Below are 15,727 nucleotides of genomic sequence, written 5' to 3'. Positions count from 1 at the left end.
TCATCTAATGTATCATTTAAGACTTATGTTTCCTTATTAATTTTCTGTTTCGATGATCTGTCCATTAGTGTGAGTGGGGTGTTTTAGTCTGCTACTATTGCTGTGCAATGGCACCCCACTCCAGTACTGTTGCCTGGAAAATCCCATGGACAGAGGAGCCTGGTAGGCTGTCAAGTGTATGGGGTTTCCCCATATGTTACTTGTTGCTTCTCCCTTGCTGCTTTTAATATTATTTCTTTGTGTTTAGTCTTTGTTAGTTTAATTAGTATGTGTCTTGGCGTGTTTCTCCTTGGGTTTATCCTGTATGGGACTCTGTGCCTTTTGGACTTGATTGACTATTTCCTTTTTGATGTTGAGGAAATTTTCAACTACAATCTCTTCAAAAAATTTTTCATACCTTTTCTTTTCTCCTCTTCTCCTGGGACCCCTATAATTTGATATTGCTGCATTTGATATTGTCCCAGAGGTCTCTGTTCTTTTCATTCTTTTTACTTTATTCTGCTTTTCAGAAGTTATTGCCACCATTTTATCTTCCAGCTCACTGATTTGTTCTTCTGCTTCAGATATTCTGCTGTTGATTTCTTCTAGAGTATTTGTAATCTCAGTACTTGTGTTGTTTGTCTCTGTACGCTTATTCTTTAATTCTTCGAGGTCTTTGTTAATTGATTCTTGCATTTTCTCCATTTTGTTTTCCAGCTTTTCAACCATCTTTACTACCATTATTCTGAATTCTTTTTCAGGTAGTTTGCCTATTTCCTCTTCATTTATTTGGACTTTTGTGTTTTAGTTTGTTCTTTCATTTATGTGGTATTTCTCTGCCTTTTCATTCTTACTATTTTTTAGCATTGTGTTTGAGGTCTCCTTTTCCCAGCCTTCAAGGTTGAATTCTTTCTTCCTTTTGGTTTCTGCCCTCAAGGGCTGGTCCAGTGTAAGCTTTGTGTAAGCTTCCTATAGGGTGAGATTTGTGCTGAGTCTTTGTTTGTTCTTCCTCTGATGGGCAAGGCTGAGTGAGGCGGTAATCCTGCCTGCTGATGATTGGGCTTGTATTTTTGTTTAGTTTGTTGTTTAGATTAGTTGTCCTGTACAGGTCTTGTATTCAAGTGGTTTCCTTTGTGGGAGTTCTCACTATTTGATACGCCCTAGGGTTAATTCTCTGGTAGTCTAAGGTCTTGGAGTTAGTACTTCCACTCCAAAGGCTCAAACCTTTATCTCTGGTCAGGAACAAAGATTCCGTAAGTGCTTTGTTATGGCATTGTGGGATTAAAATAAATATCCAAAACCGAGAAACCAAAGATGAAAGTGAAAGTCACTCTGTTGTGTACGACTCTTTGCAACCCATGGACTTTATATTTTTTAGTCTATGGAATTCTCTAGGCCAGAACACTGGAGTGGGTAGCCTTTCCCTTCTCCAGGGGATCTTCCCAACCCAAGGATTGAACCCAGGTCTCCCACACTGCAGGCAGATTTTTTACCAGCTGAGCCATGAGGGAAACCTGAGAATACTAGAGTGGGTAGCCTATCCCTTCTCCAGCAGATCTTCCCAACCCAGAAATCGAACTTGGGTCTCCTGCATTGCAGGTGGATTCTTTACCAGCTGAGCCACAGGGACCCCAGACAAATGGCATTTATAAAACCAGGCAAATAATCATTGAAATAATGGAATATGCATATACACCCATAAATAAGTAAGTAAGTGTTAGTTGCTCAGTGGTGCCCAACTCTTTGCAACCCCATGGACTGCAGCCCACCAGGCTCCTCTGCCCCACACAGTCCAACAAAGTACAGTAGATTGACCTGGTGAACAAAGGAGATCAAGAAGTATATCCACCAGTTAAGACAACTAACTAAAACACAAACTGGAAAACAAAACTAAAGCACGGTGCCAAGTGGGGAATAAAACAAAATAAAATTTATGTCTAGAGGAAAGGTAAGAATGAAAAGAAAGAATAGATATGCAAAGTTAAATAGAGGTAGATAGAGAAGATTTATTTACATTAAAGATTAACTGCAAGGGGAAAAGAACAGTAGGAAAGGCAAACAAAAGAGTAAATGTAGAAAAAATAGTAATAGGTTTAAAAAGTTAAAAGTTAAAATTGAGAAAAGAAAACAAAAAAGGAAAACTCCACAGAACTACAAAAGCCCAACATAGAGGCAGAGGTTTGTAACAGCAATAACAAATGTGACTGAGGAAAAAAATAATCAAAAGCCTAATTAGATTTTATAGTGCCAGTAAAATCAACAACTCCAGCCAAGGTGGGGGATGGAAATGGAAGGAAAAAAGAAAAAAAGAATCTATAGAACACGTCCAACCATAAAAATAATAAATGTTTTTCTTGAGTCACTGCTGTTAGAGTCCTTTCTCGCTGGGAGTCACAGTCCACCTTACCTCCCTAAGATGCCCTCCAACACTGGACCTGCTGTGGGGGCAGCTCAGATTCTGATTTGTTCCAACTTCTGTGTGTTCTTGCCTCCAATATCCACAGCTATCAGAACCAGTGCGTTTTCTTTTGTAGGAGCTCTCAATGTCCTTTTATATATTCCATATATATAATATATTTAATATATAATTAATAGTAATAAGTATAACATTTAATATATATAATATATTTAATCTACAGCTTGTACAGCTGGTGGGAAGGTTTTAGGTCTTCCTACTGTACTGCCCGTGGGTTGCAATTGTGGTTTTATTACCACCTCTCATGTGGGTCGTCTACTGGGGTTTGCTCCTGAGGCTTCTCTTCCCTTGAGAACTTGGGTCTGCCCCTGTGAGGGCCAGGTGTGAAGGTGGTGCAGCTGTTGGGGTTGCAGGAGTTCTGGCAGCACCAGGTACTCAAGGGAGTTGGTGGCTAGGGCAGCAGTAAATACAGTGCTGTAGAACGGAATGGCAGCCAGTATTGGCTGATACGCTCCAGTATCCTTGCCTGGAGAACCCTCCTGACAGAGAATCCTGGAAGGCCACAGTCTACAGGGTCACAGAGTTGGGACATGACTGAAGTGACCCTGGGCTCATAGATGCAGTATGTTTCTTGCCTGTGGCAGCTCTGCCCCAGTGAGAGTTGAGCGTGAAGGTGACGGCAGCTGCTTGGCTTTTGGGGACCCTGGCGGTGCCAAGTGTGCAGGGACATAGACTCCCTCTGCTGCAGAATTTATGGCCCTATCATCTTCCAAACCCACGAATTGAACCTTGCAGCTCCCACATTGTAGGAGCCACCAGGGAAGCCCAGTCAGCATCTATTTTCCCTACTAATTAATTAATATGGCAGGTTTTTTTAATGAGTAAAGAATAAATATTGATACAGAGTAGTAATGTTCCTAATGAAATTGTCCTCGGATCCTGGGAGAGTCAGAGTTTGGGGGGAAGAGTTAGAGGGTCAGCAGAGGTACTAAGATTTGGTTATATGAATTGGATATAGATATTAAATATTTACACAGTATGATAGTCTAATTTACCATAAGAAAGTTCCTGAAATTAGAGGAGGAGTAATCAAAAGTTGAGCCTTGGTAAGTTAGGGAGATACCTGTATTTTGATAGGTGTTCTCCCCCTTCCCTTTTTTCTCCTTTCTTCCTTGTATAAGAAGTGATTTATGTGATTAGCATCCTGTTGTTCATATTATCTTGTTTTATATATATGAAGAATATTTTGATAGGATTGTTGAAGAAAGAGTTCACCTTTTATGTTTTCAACTTAACCAGTTTTTTCATTTTGTTTTCTGCTGGATTAATTATTGCATCATTTGCCTTAAGTCATCAACTTATGACCATCTAATACTCTTGCTTTCTAGATGGTCTTCCTGCCCTTCATCCCTTCCTTTCCCATTTTAATCTGTTACTAGCAAATTTTTTTTTTTTTTTACTAGCAAATTTTTAAACATCTGTCTTTACTGTGCCACGACCTTACAGACAAACATAAAGGCTTTAAAATTTGCGCCTATTAAGATTTTCCTAAATATAAACCTAAACCCTTATGTCAGCCTGGGAAATTTTGTTAACGAAATAGTTGAAACAGTGAAATTCATCGAATTCTCATTGAAAGAATAGCAGTATAGAAGGATGAACATTAGAGCAATAGTCACAGTAAAGAGAGAAAATAGATGAGTGAGAGGCTACTTTTGAGATGCATATAGGGTCATTATACAGATCTATAATGGGTCTGAGGAAGAGGGTGATCATCAATATGGAATATATAGGAGAGAGAAGAAAGAATAAGGACAGATTTTGATTGTTAGATGGCTATTTCTGTCATGAAAATGTGTTCTCATCAGATTTATTATCCCCTTATTCTCCCTTCTCTAAACTATTTGTGCTTATTACCCAGAATTGTGAAGTTCAGTTCACTTCAGTCACTCAGTCGTATCTGACTCTTCACGACTCCGTAGACTGCAGCACTCCAGGCTTCCCTGTCCATCAATAACTCCTGGGGCCTGCTCAAACTCATGTCCTTTGAATTGGTGATGCAGTCCAACCATCTCTTCTTCTGGTCATCCCCTTCTCCTCCTGCCTTCAATCTTTCCCAGCATCGGGGTCTTTTCCAAGGAGCCATTTCTTCGCATATGTGGTCAAAGTATTGGAGCTTCAGCATCAGTCCTTCCAATGAACATTCAGGGCTGATTTCCTTTAGGATTGACTGGTTTGATCTCCTTGCAGCCCAAGGGACTTGGAAGAGTCCTCTCCGACATCACAGTTCAAAAGCATGCCTCCTAGGAATTGTACACACGTCCTTAATTATATCCTGTTAGTCTAGACCAGTCATCCTTCACTTCCTCCTCCTCCTCTTGACGTCATCAGTATCATCATCAGCTTGCTGTCTAAATCACCCGGCCTTACATATTAGGTACTCTAATACCTATTGATAGATGTTGGAAAACCTATGCTGGTAGATATTTTGTTTTTTTCAAATTTTGCTCGAGTAATTTATCTGAGTGAAACGTAGGAACTTTTCTAAAAGCTCAACTCAAGCCAAGAGTTTGTGATTTTTCACTCTAAACCTAAAGATACTATTTATTACTGACTAATGGCATATAGTTTTGTATATATGAAAATGTATACAAGAAACATTTTTTAGGCCAGTTTTCTAGACCTAGGACATTTACAGGTCTTTTTAGTAACTTGTACTATTAAAGAGGAACTAAGAATGAATTCCAGAGAAAGGCAATGGCACCCCACTCCAGTACTCTTGCCTGGAAAATCCCATGGACGGAGGAGCCTGGTAGGCTGCAGTCCATGGGGTCGCTGAGAGTTGGACACGACTCAGTGACTTCCCTTTCACTTTTCACTTTCATGCATTGGAGAAGGAAATGGCAACCCACTCCAGTGTTCTTGCCTGGAAAATCCCAGGGACGGTGGAGCCTGGTGGGGTTGCACAGAGTCGGCCACAACTGAAGCGACTTAGCAGCAGCAGCAGGAAGAATGAATTCAGTTGCCTTTCAAGTTTAAAACAAAGTTAACCAACACCCCCCCCCCTTTTTTTTTGGCTCTTTCAGGGGACGGGGATGTTTATGTTTGGGATGTGAACTCTAGAAAGTGCCTTAACAGATTTGTTGATGAAGGCAGCTTATATGGATTAAGCATTGCCACATCTAGGAATGGACAGTATGTGGCTTGTGGGTAAGTAAACAGAGGTGCTGGTAATCTTTAATCACCTTTTGCTAATGAAAAAATATTAAAGAATCGAATATATGAGATGGTACCTGAGTAGTTCTGTTTATAAAGTGTTGTAGTGATATGAAATTATAAACCCAGGTCTTTTACATTTCATTGTCTTAATAAGATTTTCTAAGATTTGCGTTTTTCGTAATATTAATGGCAGTTTCTCAGCTCTTTAGCAAAGAAAATACTGGACTACCTTCTTGTGTGCATCCATCCTAAGTCGCTTCAGTCGTGTCCAACTGTTTGTGACCCTATGGACAGTAGCCCGCCAGGCTCCTCTGTCCATGGAATTCTCCAGGCAAGAATACTGGAGTGGGTTGCCAGGCCCTCCTCCAGAGGATCTTCCCAACCCAGGAATCAAACCTGTATCTCTTGTGTCTCCTGCATTGGCAGGCAGGTTCTTTACTACTAAGTGCCACCTGGGAAACCCAGACTCCCTTATTATGTTACAGTATTTTTTTCTCTTATGTTTGGAATGTTTGTTTAAGTCTTAAAGATACTTAAAAGTATATATTCTTTCATCTAGCTATGTGGTGTAAACCAATAACATGTTTTTACTGTTGTTAGTATTATAGAGATCTTGAAAGTATTATCTAGAACATATTATTGTGTCATTGCTGAGAAAAATGGTTATTACACAGGGGAAAAGATGGCTTGATTGTCCTATTTGATTTTAAGATGCAGGCTAGGAGAAGGAGGTGTTGGGATACACCTGTAATTCTAAATGATTTTACCACCAAATCACTAATCAGCAGCTGTAATTTTAGAACTTCCAGAAGTTGATCTTTATGACTGTTAGGTTAAGCAAAATTGATCCGTAAAGAGTTTTCATTCAGATTTCCCTTGTTGGGCAGTCCAGTGGGTCCAGCAGCATAGCTTACTCACCACTTTTTCTTCACCACCTCCTTCAAAGGCTAAAATTGGGGAAACTGCCTATAAATATCTCTGTCACCATTTGGATATTGGTCAGCAGCTACCTTGTAGCCTGGGAAGAAAGGAGAGTAGAACCAGGGTGTGGCGCTTGGAGGCCAGGCTAACATCATGTGAGTCTGACATAGGCAGGGGGACAGCCTGAGCCCAGCGCTTGCTAGAGCAGCATGCACTGTGGCAGCAGTGTATGATAGCACATCTTTTGAGACCAAAGCTCCTTCAATATGTAGACTGAGAGTAAAATTATAAGTAATTTTAAGCAGACCTGCTTTACCTTTGTGTAAGACAGAAATGCACAAACATAACCATCACTCAGATTTGTGAAGTTAATCTTTTTCTGGTCTTTGCCTCTTTTTTTTAATATTACTTTTTATTAATCCCCTTTGACAGGCCCAGAGAGGAAAGAATCTAATATTAGCCATTTAAACTCATTTGATTTTAATTGCCTGTCAGTGTAATTGAATTCTGATGTGCTTGGTCAAAGACCATTCCTAGGTTTTTATTGTCAAACCTGTAAAGAAAGGCCTTAACCCTTCTTAGAGGAGTTTCATGTAGGGGGAAGAGTTATTGGTGGCACAGTCAGAGCAGAGGTAGGAGAAACAACTCAACCTAGCTGGGTGGCTGGCTGCTCCTTCCCTCCCTCCCACCTCCCTCTCTTTCTCTCTTGATCTCAAAATTTGTCTGATAGTGTCCATTAACTCTTCTCAGTGTCCTGGCTTAAAGTGGATGCTTTCGATTTACAGCTTTGCCCTGATAGGGACATAGGAAACTCAGAATATTGTAAATAGACGTCTTTTATTTTATAGTGCCTTTTTTTTAATGGCTTTGGTTAATGTAAGGATTGCTACAACTCATGTTTGATTTCCAGTTCTGTGTTCTTTCCACACTGTCATCCCCTAAGTATTTTGATTTTATTTTAAAAGACTACTGAGAATTCAGGACTGTAGAGAATTACAAAATTTGTTATGATTTAGGGCCTGGAATTAATAGTTCTTTATTTCAGTGTTCTCATTGAACATTTAAAATGGGTTTCATTTTGCTTCACCTAGAGATTCTTTAGGACATGTGTGCTTTATAATGCAAGAAAAGCCTGTTTTATTCAGTGATAATGCTTTTGCTTCAGTTTCCTCATTCATAAAACATTTATTGGGCCTTGAGCTGGGGATTGTGAGATAGAACAATACATTTTTGCCTTTTCATAGTTTATGATCTTATGTGGGGACATACATACATGTATCGGTATGCACAAGGCGAGCCGGCGAGCCATCAAGCCATCACAAGGGCTGCAGTTTAGATACAGTGTTTCAATTTTAACGGTGTTAGGAATGGTGACGGCTGTTATAGCTGGAATGTCTGAAAGGACTTTTGTGGGATATTGGCCCTTGAGCTGGGCATTTTGAGGGCCAGTTGGAATTCAGAGAAAGGTATTGCAGATAGTGGAAAGGATGAGAGAATTCAGGTTTGTGTTCTGAGAGGAGTATGGATAGGGTTACTCTTAAGTGGGATGGGGGGTTAGGCTACAAAGGTAGAGAAGCAGGCAGGCAGAGCAGTCTTTTATGCTGTGCTGAATAATATGGACATTATATTAAATGGAAAGTGAAACCATTAAAGATTTTCGAGCAGAGAATCATGATGATAATTGAAATTTAGGGTTTGAAGAGGTAATTCTCATAGCCTTTAGATGGGGAATACAGGTGCAGGTGGATGAGCCTTGAGGTCATTGCAGTAATCCAGGCATTGAGTAAGAAGGATGGGAATAGGTAGATAGGTAAATGACGCTTTCAGTGTATGTCCTAACTGCTTAGAAAATTGGGATGAGAGAGGAGGAGTAACATTCTCAGGCTCCAGGCCAAGACAGTCAGTATAGTTGTCCATAGAATGAGGGTGGATGCTGGAGGGAGGCATGTCGGAGATAAGTTGACAGGGCAGTGTTTATAGGCAGTTAGAAGTGAGTGGAGTTAGATTAAAGGCAGTCATTTGACGGTCCATGGGAGGAAATGAGATGAGAGAGACGCTAGAGCTAGGTTGATCTGGCTAATTGCCATCATTCTTGTTTGGGAAGACTTTTCTGTACTAGGACTTTTGTGGTTGCTGATCTGCTAATGCTGTTCTTGATTCAAGAACCTACTTCTAGTCCAGTCAGCTGTGATTGGGGGGTGGAAGGGTGACAGTCATGTGGTTTTTTTAGTTAGGAGTTCAGGGATGAGAGCTCCCTTCTCCCTTTGTTCTTATTTTTCCACTTACGATACCTGGTTTTTATTTTTTTTCCTTGTCATCGTTGCTATTGTTTGTTTGTTTTTAACCTACTATCTCCCTTTCCCAGCTCATGTCTCATTTACCTTTTCCACAAAGGTTCACTAGAGCAACTTCAGTTCATACTGATTTTTCCTTTCCTTGAGGTTCTAGATCACATATAGAAAGTTTAGCTTATATTCTCTTATATTTCTGAGTATTTCTTAAGTCTTTTTTTTTTTCTGGGATTAAATTCTTTCTGCTGTTCTGTATTCCTGTGACAGTTTGCATTGTTGTTGCCAAGTCATGTCCATCTCGTTGTGACACCATGACCTGTAGCATGCCAGGCTCCTCTGTCCTCCACTGTTCCCTGGAGTTTGCTCATATTAATGTCCCTTGAGTCAGTGTAATGCTATCTAACCATCTCATCCTCTGCCACTCCCTTCTCCTTTTGCCTTCAATCATTCCTGGAATCAAGGTCTTTTCCAATGGACCTTTGTAGGAATCTTTCCTAATGGATCTTTGCATCAGGTGGCACAGTATTGGAGCATCAGCTTCAACATCAATCCTTCCAGTGAATATTCAGGTTTGATTTCTTTTAGGATTGACTGATTTGATCTCTTGCAGTACAAGGAACTCAGTTTTTCGGTTCTAGCCTTCTTTATGGTCCAGCTCTCAACATCTGTATGTGACTACTAGAAAAACCATAGCTTTGACCATGTGGAACTTTGTCGTCTTAGTGATGTCTGCTTTTTAATATGCTGTCTAGGTTTGTCATAACTTTCTTTCCAAGGAGCAAGCGTCTTTTAATTTCATGGCTGCAGTCACTGCTCACAGTGATTTTGGAGCCCAAGGAAATAAAATCTGTCACTGCTTCCACTTTTCCCCCTTCTATTTACCATGAAGTAAGGGGATTGGATGCCATGATCTTAGTTTTTTGAATGTTGAATTTCAAGCCACACTTTTCACTTTCCTCCTTCACCTTCATCAAGAGACTCTTTAGATCCTCTTCACTTTCTGCCTTTAGAATAGTATCATATGCATATCTGAGGTTGTTATTTTTCCTGTCAATCTTGATTCCCACCCAGCATTTTGCATATGCATATAAGTTAAATAAGCAGGGTGAGAATAGGTTTGACGTACTCCTTTCCCAGTTTTGAACCAGTCCCTTGTTCCATGTCCAGTTCTAACTGTTGTTTCTTGACCCACAAACAGGTTTCTCAGGAGACAAGTAATGTGGTTTGGTATTCCCATCTCTTTAAGAATTGTCCCCATGTTGTGATCCACACAGTCAGAGGCTTAAGTGTAGTCAATGAAGCAAAAGTAGATTTTTTCTTAAACTCCCTTACTTTCTCCATGATCCAGCGAATGTTGGAAATTTGATCTCTGGTTCTTCTGCTGCTTCGAAACACAGCTTGTACATTAGGAAGTTCTCTGTTCAGTTTTCATACTGCTGGTTACGTGGATATCATTCAATATTCTTAGTAGCATATTAGGATCAGTTATATTTGTAGCACAAATACCACTGTAAGTTTCCATATATTAAGATAATTAACTCGTGCCATTTTTGTTCTGCACATCTAAGCAATAATCACATAGGAATTCTTGGGGTAGGGGTTTCCTTGGTAACCCAGTGTTAAAGAATCCGCTTGCCAATGCAGGAGACTAGGGTTCAATCCCTCATCTGGGAAGACCCCACATACCACGGGGCAACCAAGTCTGTACGCCACAACTGTTGAGTGAGAGCTTTACAGGCAGGAAGGCTAGGGGTCTCCAAACAGAGGAAATAGGCTGCAAGTGTCAGACATATTTTACCTCTCTCTCAAGCGGCAGGAGGAAGCAAACGAGTGTTAGGTTTTTTTCCCCTTCTCTATACGAATTTGAAAGGTTTCTCTTAAAATTCTGTGTTGCCATGATGACACTTGGCTCCACCTGAACGTAACTTTTCTCAAACCTTGAGCTAACCAATGTGCTTTTCTTATGGAAATATTTTTCTTAAGCTATGTTAATGAACTGTGTATTTACCCTAGACTCTTGTCTTTCCTCAAGTCAGTTCTGCTTGAGACTCAGAACCAGGGCTCAACAAACCTATATGTTTTACTCATACATTGTTCTCCTAATCTGTGTTAATGAAACTATATACTTACTTGGACACCTGCCTTTCTTCAAGATAAATGTCAATCGTTTTATGGCTTGGGATGACTCACCTGGTGCCAGTGTTATCTCAAAATGCATGTTGGGGGTGAGGGGCCTGGTGCCACTCTGAATTTTGAGATGTCTCCTTTCTCTAATTAACAGCTTGCTGATAGGTATATAGTGAAAGTGAAGTCGCTCAGTCGTGTCCGACTCTTTGCAACCCCTTGGACTGTAGCCTACCAGGCTCCTCTATCCATGGGATTTTCCAGGCAGGAGTACTAGAGTGGGTTGCCATTTCCTTCTCCAGGGGATATTCCCAACCCAGGGATAGAACCCAGGTTTCCTGCATTGTAGGCAGATGCATTACCATCTGAGCCACCAGGGAAGTATAGGTATATAACATTCAGCTAAAGATAGGTATATAACATCTTGCTAAAGACTAGCAAGGGGGCACTCTTTCTGCCCCCTTCTGATGTCTAAGTCAGAAGCTTTCTTTATCTCTTTTATACTTTAATAAAACTTTATTACACAAAAAGTTTGTGAGTGATCAAGCCTTGTCACTGGCCCTGGATTGAACTCCTCTCCTCCAGAGGCCAAGAATCATGGCATCTTTCATGGCTCAGCAACAACCTGTCATGAGCCTGCGACTATAAGCTGCAACTACTGAAGCTCACATCCTGGAGCCCATGCTCTGCAACAGGAGAAAGCCACCACAGTGAGAAGCTCGCACACAGCAATTGGTGGGTAGCCCCTGCTCCCAGCAACTAAAGAAAAGCCCTTGCAGGAGGGAAGACCCAGCACAGGCAAAAATAAGTAAAAAAAAATTTTTTTTTTAAAGAATTCATCAGAATAATGATAGTAAAGATGATCCGAAATCTTGAAAACAAAGTGGAGGTTACAGGTAACTAGATTAGAGACAAGGATTGAGAAGATGCAAGAAATATTTGACAAGGACCTAGAAGAAATAAAGAGTCGATCAGTAATGAGTAATGCAATAACTGAGATTGAAAGCACTCTGGAGGGAAAACAGTAGTAGAATAACTGAGGCAGAAGATAGGATAAGTGAGGTGGAAGATAGAATGGTGGAAATAAATGAAGCAGAGAGGAAAAAAATAAGAATTAAATGAGGACAACCTCAGAGACCTCTAGGACAATGTTAAATGCCCCAACATTCAAATCATAGTAGTCCCAGAAGAAGACAAAAAGAAGGGTCATGAGAAAACACTTGAGGAGATAATAGTTGAAAACTTCCCTAAAATGGGGAAAGAAATAGCCACCCAAGTCCAAGAAACCCAGAGAGTCCCCAACAGGATAAACCCCAATGCAAAACACCCCAAGACACATATTAATCAAACTAATGAAGGTAAACACAAACAACAAATATTAAAAGCAGCAAGGGAAAAGCAACAAATAACACAAAAGGGGATCTCGATAAGGATAACAGCTGATCTTTCAAAAGAAACTCTTCAGGCCAGAAGGGAATGGCAGGACATACAGTGATGAAAGAGAAAAAGCTACAATCCAGATTACTATACCCAGCACGGATCTCATTCAAATATGAAGGAAAAATCAAAAGCTTTACAGATAAGCAAAAGCTGAGAGAATTCAGCACCACCAAACCAGCTCTTCAACAAATGTTAAAGGATCTCCTCTAGACAGGAAACACGGAAAAAGGTTTATAAACTCGAACCCAAAACAACAAAGTAAATGGCAACGGGATCATACTTAGCAGTAATTACCTTAAATGTAAATAGGTTGAATGCCCCAACCAAAAGACAAAGACTGGGTGAATGGATACAAAAATAAGACCTCTATATATCCTGTCTACAAGAGACCCACCTCAAACCAAAGGAAAGTGAAGGGATAGAAAAAGATATTTCATGCAAATAGAGACCAAAAGAAAACAGGAGTAGCAGTACTCTTATCAGATAAAATAGACTTTGAAATAAAGGTCATAAAAAGAGACAAGGACACTACATAATGATCAAAGGATCAATCCAGGAAGTTATAACAATTAGAAATATATATGCATCCAAGTCGGAGAAGGCAATGGTGACCCACTCCAGTGTTCTTGCCTGGAGAATCCCAGGGATAGGGGAGCCTGGTGGGCTGCTGTCTATGGGGTCGCACAGAGTCGGACACGACTGAAGCGACTTAGCAGCAGCAGCATGCATCCAAGTTAGGAACACCTCAAGATGTAAGGCAAATTGTAACAAGTATGAAAGGGGGAATTAACAGTAACTCAATAATAGTGGGAGACTTTAATGCCCCACTCACACCTATGGATAGATCAACCAAGCAGCGAATTAGAAAGGAAACACAAACTTTACATGATACAATGGACCAGTTAGACCTAATAGATATTTCTAGGACATTTCACCCCAAAACAATGAATTTCACATTTTTCTCAAGTGCACACAGGACATTGTCCAGGATAGATCCCATTCTGGGCCATAAATCTAGCCTTAGTAAATTTAAAAAAAAATCGAAATCATTTCAAGAATCTTTTCTGATCACAATGCAGTAAGATTAGATGTTAACTACAGGAAAAAAGCTATTAAAAACACAGACATATAGAGGCTAAATAACATGCTTCTGAATAACCAACAAATCATGGAAGAAATCAGACAGGAAATTAAAACATGCATAGAAACAAACGAAAATGAAAGCACGACAGTGTAAAACCTACGGGATACAGTAAAAGCAGTGCTAAGAGGGAGGTTCATAGCAATACAAGCCTGCCTCAAGAAACAAGAGAAAAGTCAAGTTAACCTAACTAACAGACAAACCATTAGCCAGACTCATCAAGAAAAAAAGGGAGAAGAATCAAATCAACAAAATTAGAAATGACAATGAAGAGATTACAACAGACAACACACAGCAACAGATGACAAAGGATCATGAGAGACTACTCTCAGCAACTATATGCCAATAAAATGCACAACCTGGAAGAAATGAACAAATTCTTAGAAAATTATAACCTTCCAGAACTGAATCAGGAAAAAATAGAAAATCTTGAGATCCATCACAAGCACGGATATAGAAGCTATAATCAAAAGTGTTCCAACAAACGAAAGCCCAGGAACAGATGGCTTCACAGGTGAATTCTACTAATAATTTAGAGAAGAGCTAACACTTACCCCACTCAAACTCTTCCAAAAAATTTCAGAGGAAGGTAAACTCCCAAGCTCAAACTATGAGGCCACCATCATCACCCTGATATCAAAACCAGACAAAGATGCCACAAAAAAAAACACTGATGAACATAGATGCAAAAATCCTCAACAAAATTCTAGCAAACAGAATCCAGCAACATATTAAAAAGATCATACATCATGGCCAAGTGGGCTTTATCCCAGGGATGCAAGGCTCCCTCAGTATTCACAGATCAATCAATGTGATACACCACATTAGCAAATTGAAGGATAAAAACCATATGATTAGATGCAGAGAAAGCCTTTGACAAAATTCAACACCCATTTATGATTAAAAACTCTACAGAAAGCAGGCATAGAAGGAACATGAAATGAAGTAGCTCAGTTGTGTCCGACTCTTTGCGACTCCATGGACTGTAGCCTGCCAGGCTCCTCCGTCCCTGGGATTCTCCAGGCAGGAATACTGGAGTGGGTTGCCATTTCCTTCTCCAGGAGATCTTCCCAACCCAAGGATCAAACCTGGGTCTCCTGTATTGCAGTCAGATGCTTTACCATCGAGCCACCAGGGAAGCTCTAGAAGGAACATACCTCAACATAATAAAAGCCATATATGATAAACTCACAGCCAACATTATCCTCAGTGGCGAATAATTGAAAGCATTTCCCCTAAAGTCGGAAATAAGACCACTCTCACCACTACTATTCAACATAGTTTTGGAAGTTTTAGCCACAGCAGTCAGAGAAGAAAAATAAAAGGAATCCAGATTGGAAAAGAAGTAAAACTCTCACTGTTTGCAGATGACATGATCCTCTACATAGAAAACTCTAAAGACTACCAGAAAATTACTAGAGTTAATCAATGAATATAGTAAAATTGCAGGATATAAAATTAATACAGAGAAATCCCTTGCATTCCTATATACCAACAGTGAGAAAACAGAAATTAAGGAGATAATCATTCACCATTGCAATGAAAAGAATAAAATACTTAGAAATAAATCTACCTAAAGAAACAAAGACCTATATATTTTTACAGTTTTACAGAAAAGTGTAAAACACTGATGAAAGAAATCACAGATAACACCAATAATGGAGAAATATACCATGTTCATGGATCAGAAGAATCAATATAGTGAAAATGAGTATACTATCCAAACCAATCTATAGATTCAGTACAATCCCTATCAAGCTACCAACAGTATTTTTCACAGAACTAGAGCAAATAATTTCACAATTTGTATGGAAATACAAAAAAACCTCGAATAGCCAAAGCAATCTTGAGAAAGAAGAAAGGAACTGGAGGAATCAACCTGCCTGACTTCAGTCTGTACTACAAAACCACAGTCATCAAGACAGTATGGTACTGGCACGAAGACAGAAATATAGATCAATGGAACAAAATAGAAAGCCCAGAGATAAATCCACGCACCTGTGGACACCTTATTTTTGACAAAGGAGGCAAGAATATACAGTGGGGCAAAGAGAGCCTCTTCAATAAATGGTTCTGGGAAAACTGGACAGCTACATATAAAAGAAAAAAATTAGAACACTTCCTAACACCTTACACAAAAATGAACTCAAAGTGGATTAAATACCTAAATTTAAGACCAGAAACTATAAAACTGCT

The 15,727-nt window shown here is 39.8% G+C and overlaps 1 protein-coding gene across 1 annotated transcript in view; it reads left to right on the top strand.

Moving 5' to 3' along the window:
• UTP18 (UTP18 small subunit processome component) overlaps positions 1-15,727 on the top strand; it is a 55,412-nt gene that overhangs the window by 30,071 nt on the left and 9,614 nt on the right. Inside the window, exon 10 of the mRNA XM_015098691.3 lies at positions 5,482-5,605. Within this exon, the coding sequence (XP_014954177.2) occupies positions 5,482-5,605 (124 nt within the window). The remainder of the gene's footprint in view (positions 1-5,481; positions 5,606-15,727) is intronic.

This window comes from Ovis aries, chromosome 11 (genome assembly GCF_016772045.2).
Source record: "Ovis aries strain OAR_USU_Benz2616 breed Rambouillet chromosome 11, ARS-UI_Ramb_v3.0, whole genome shotgun sequence".
In the NCBI taxonomy this organism is placed as follows: domain Eukaryota; kingdom Metazoa; phylum Chordata; class Mammalia; order Artiodactyla; family Bovidae; genus Ovis; species Ovis aries.
This window is presented reverse-complemented; position numbering and strand designations above follow the sequence as displayed.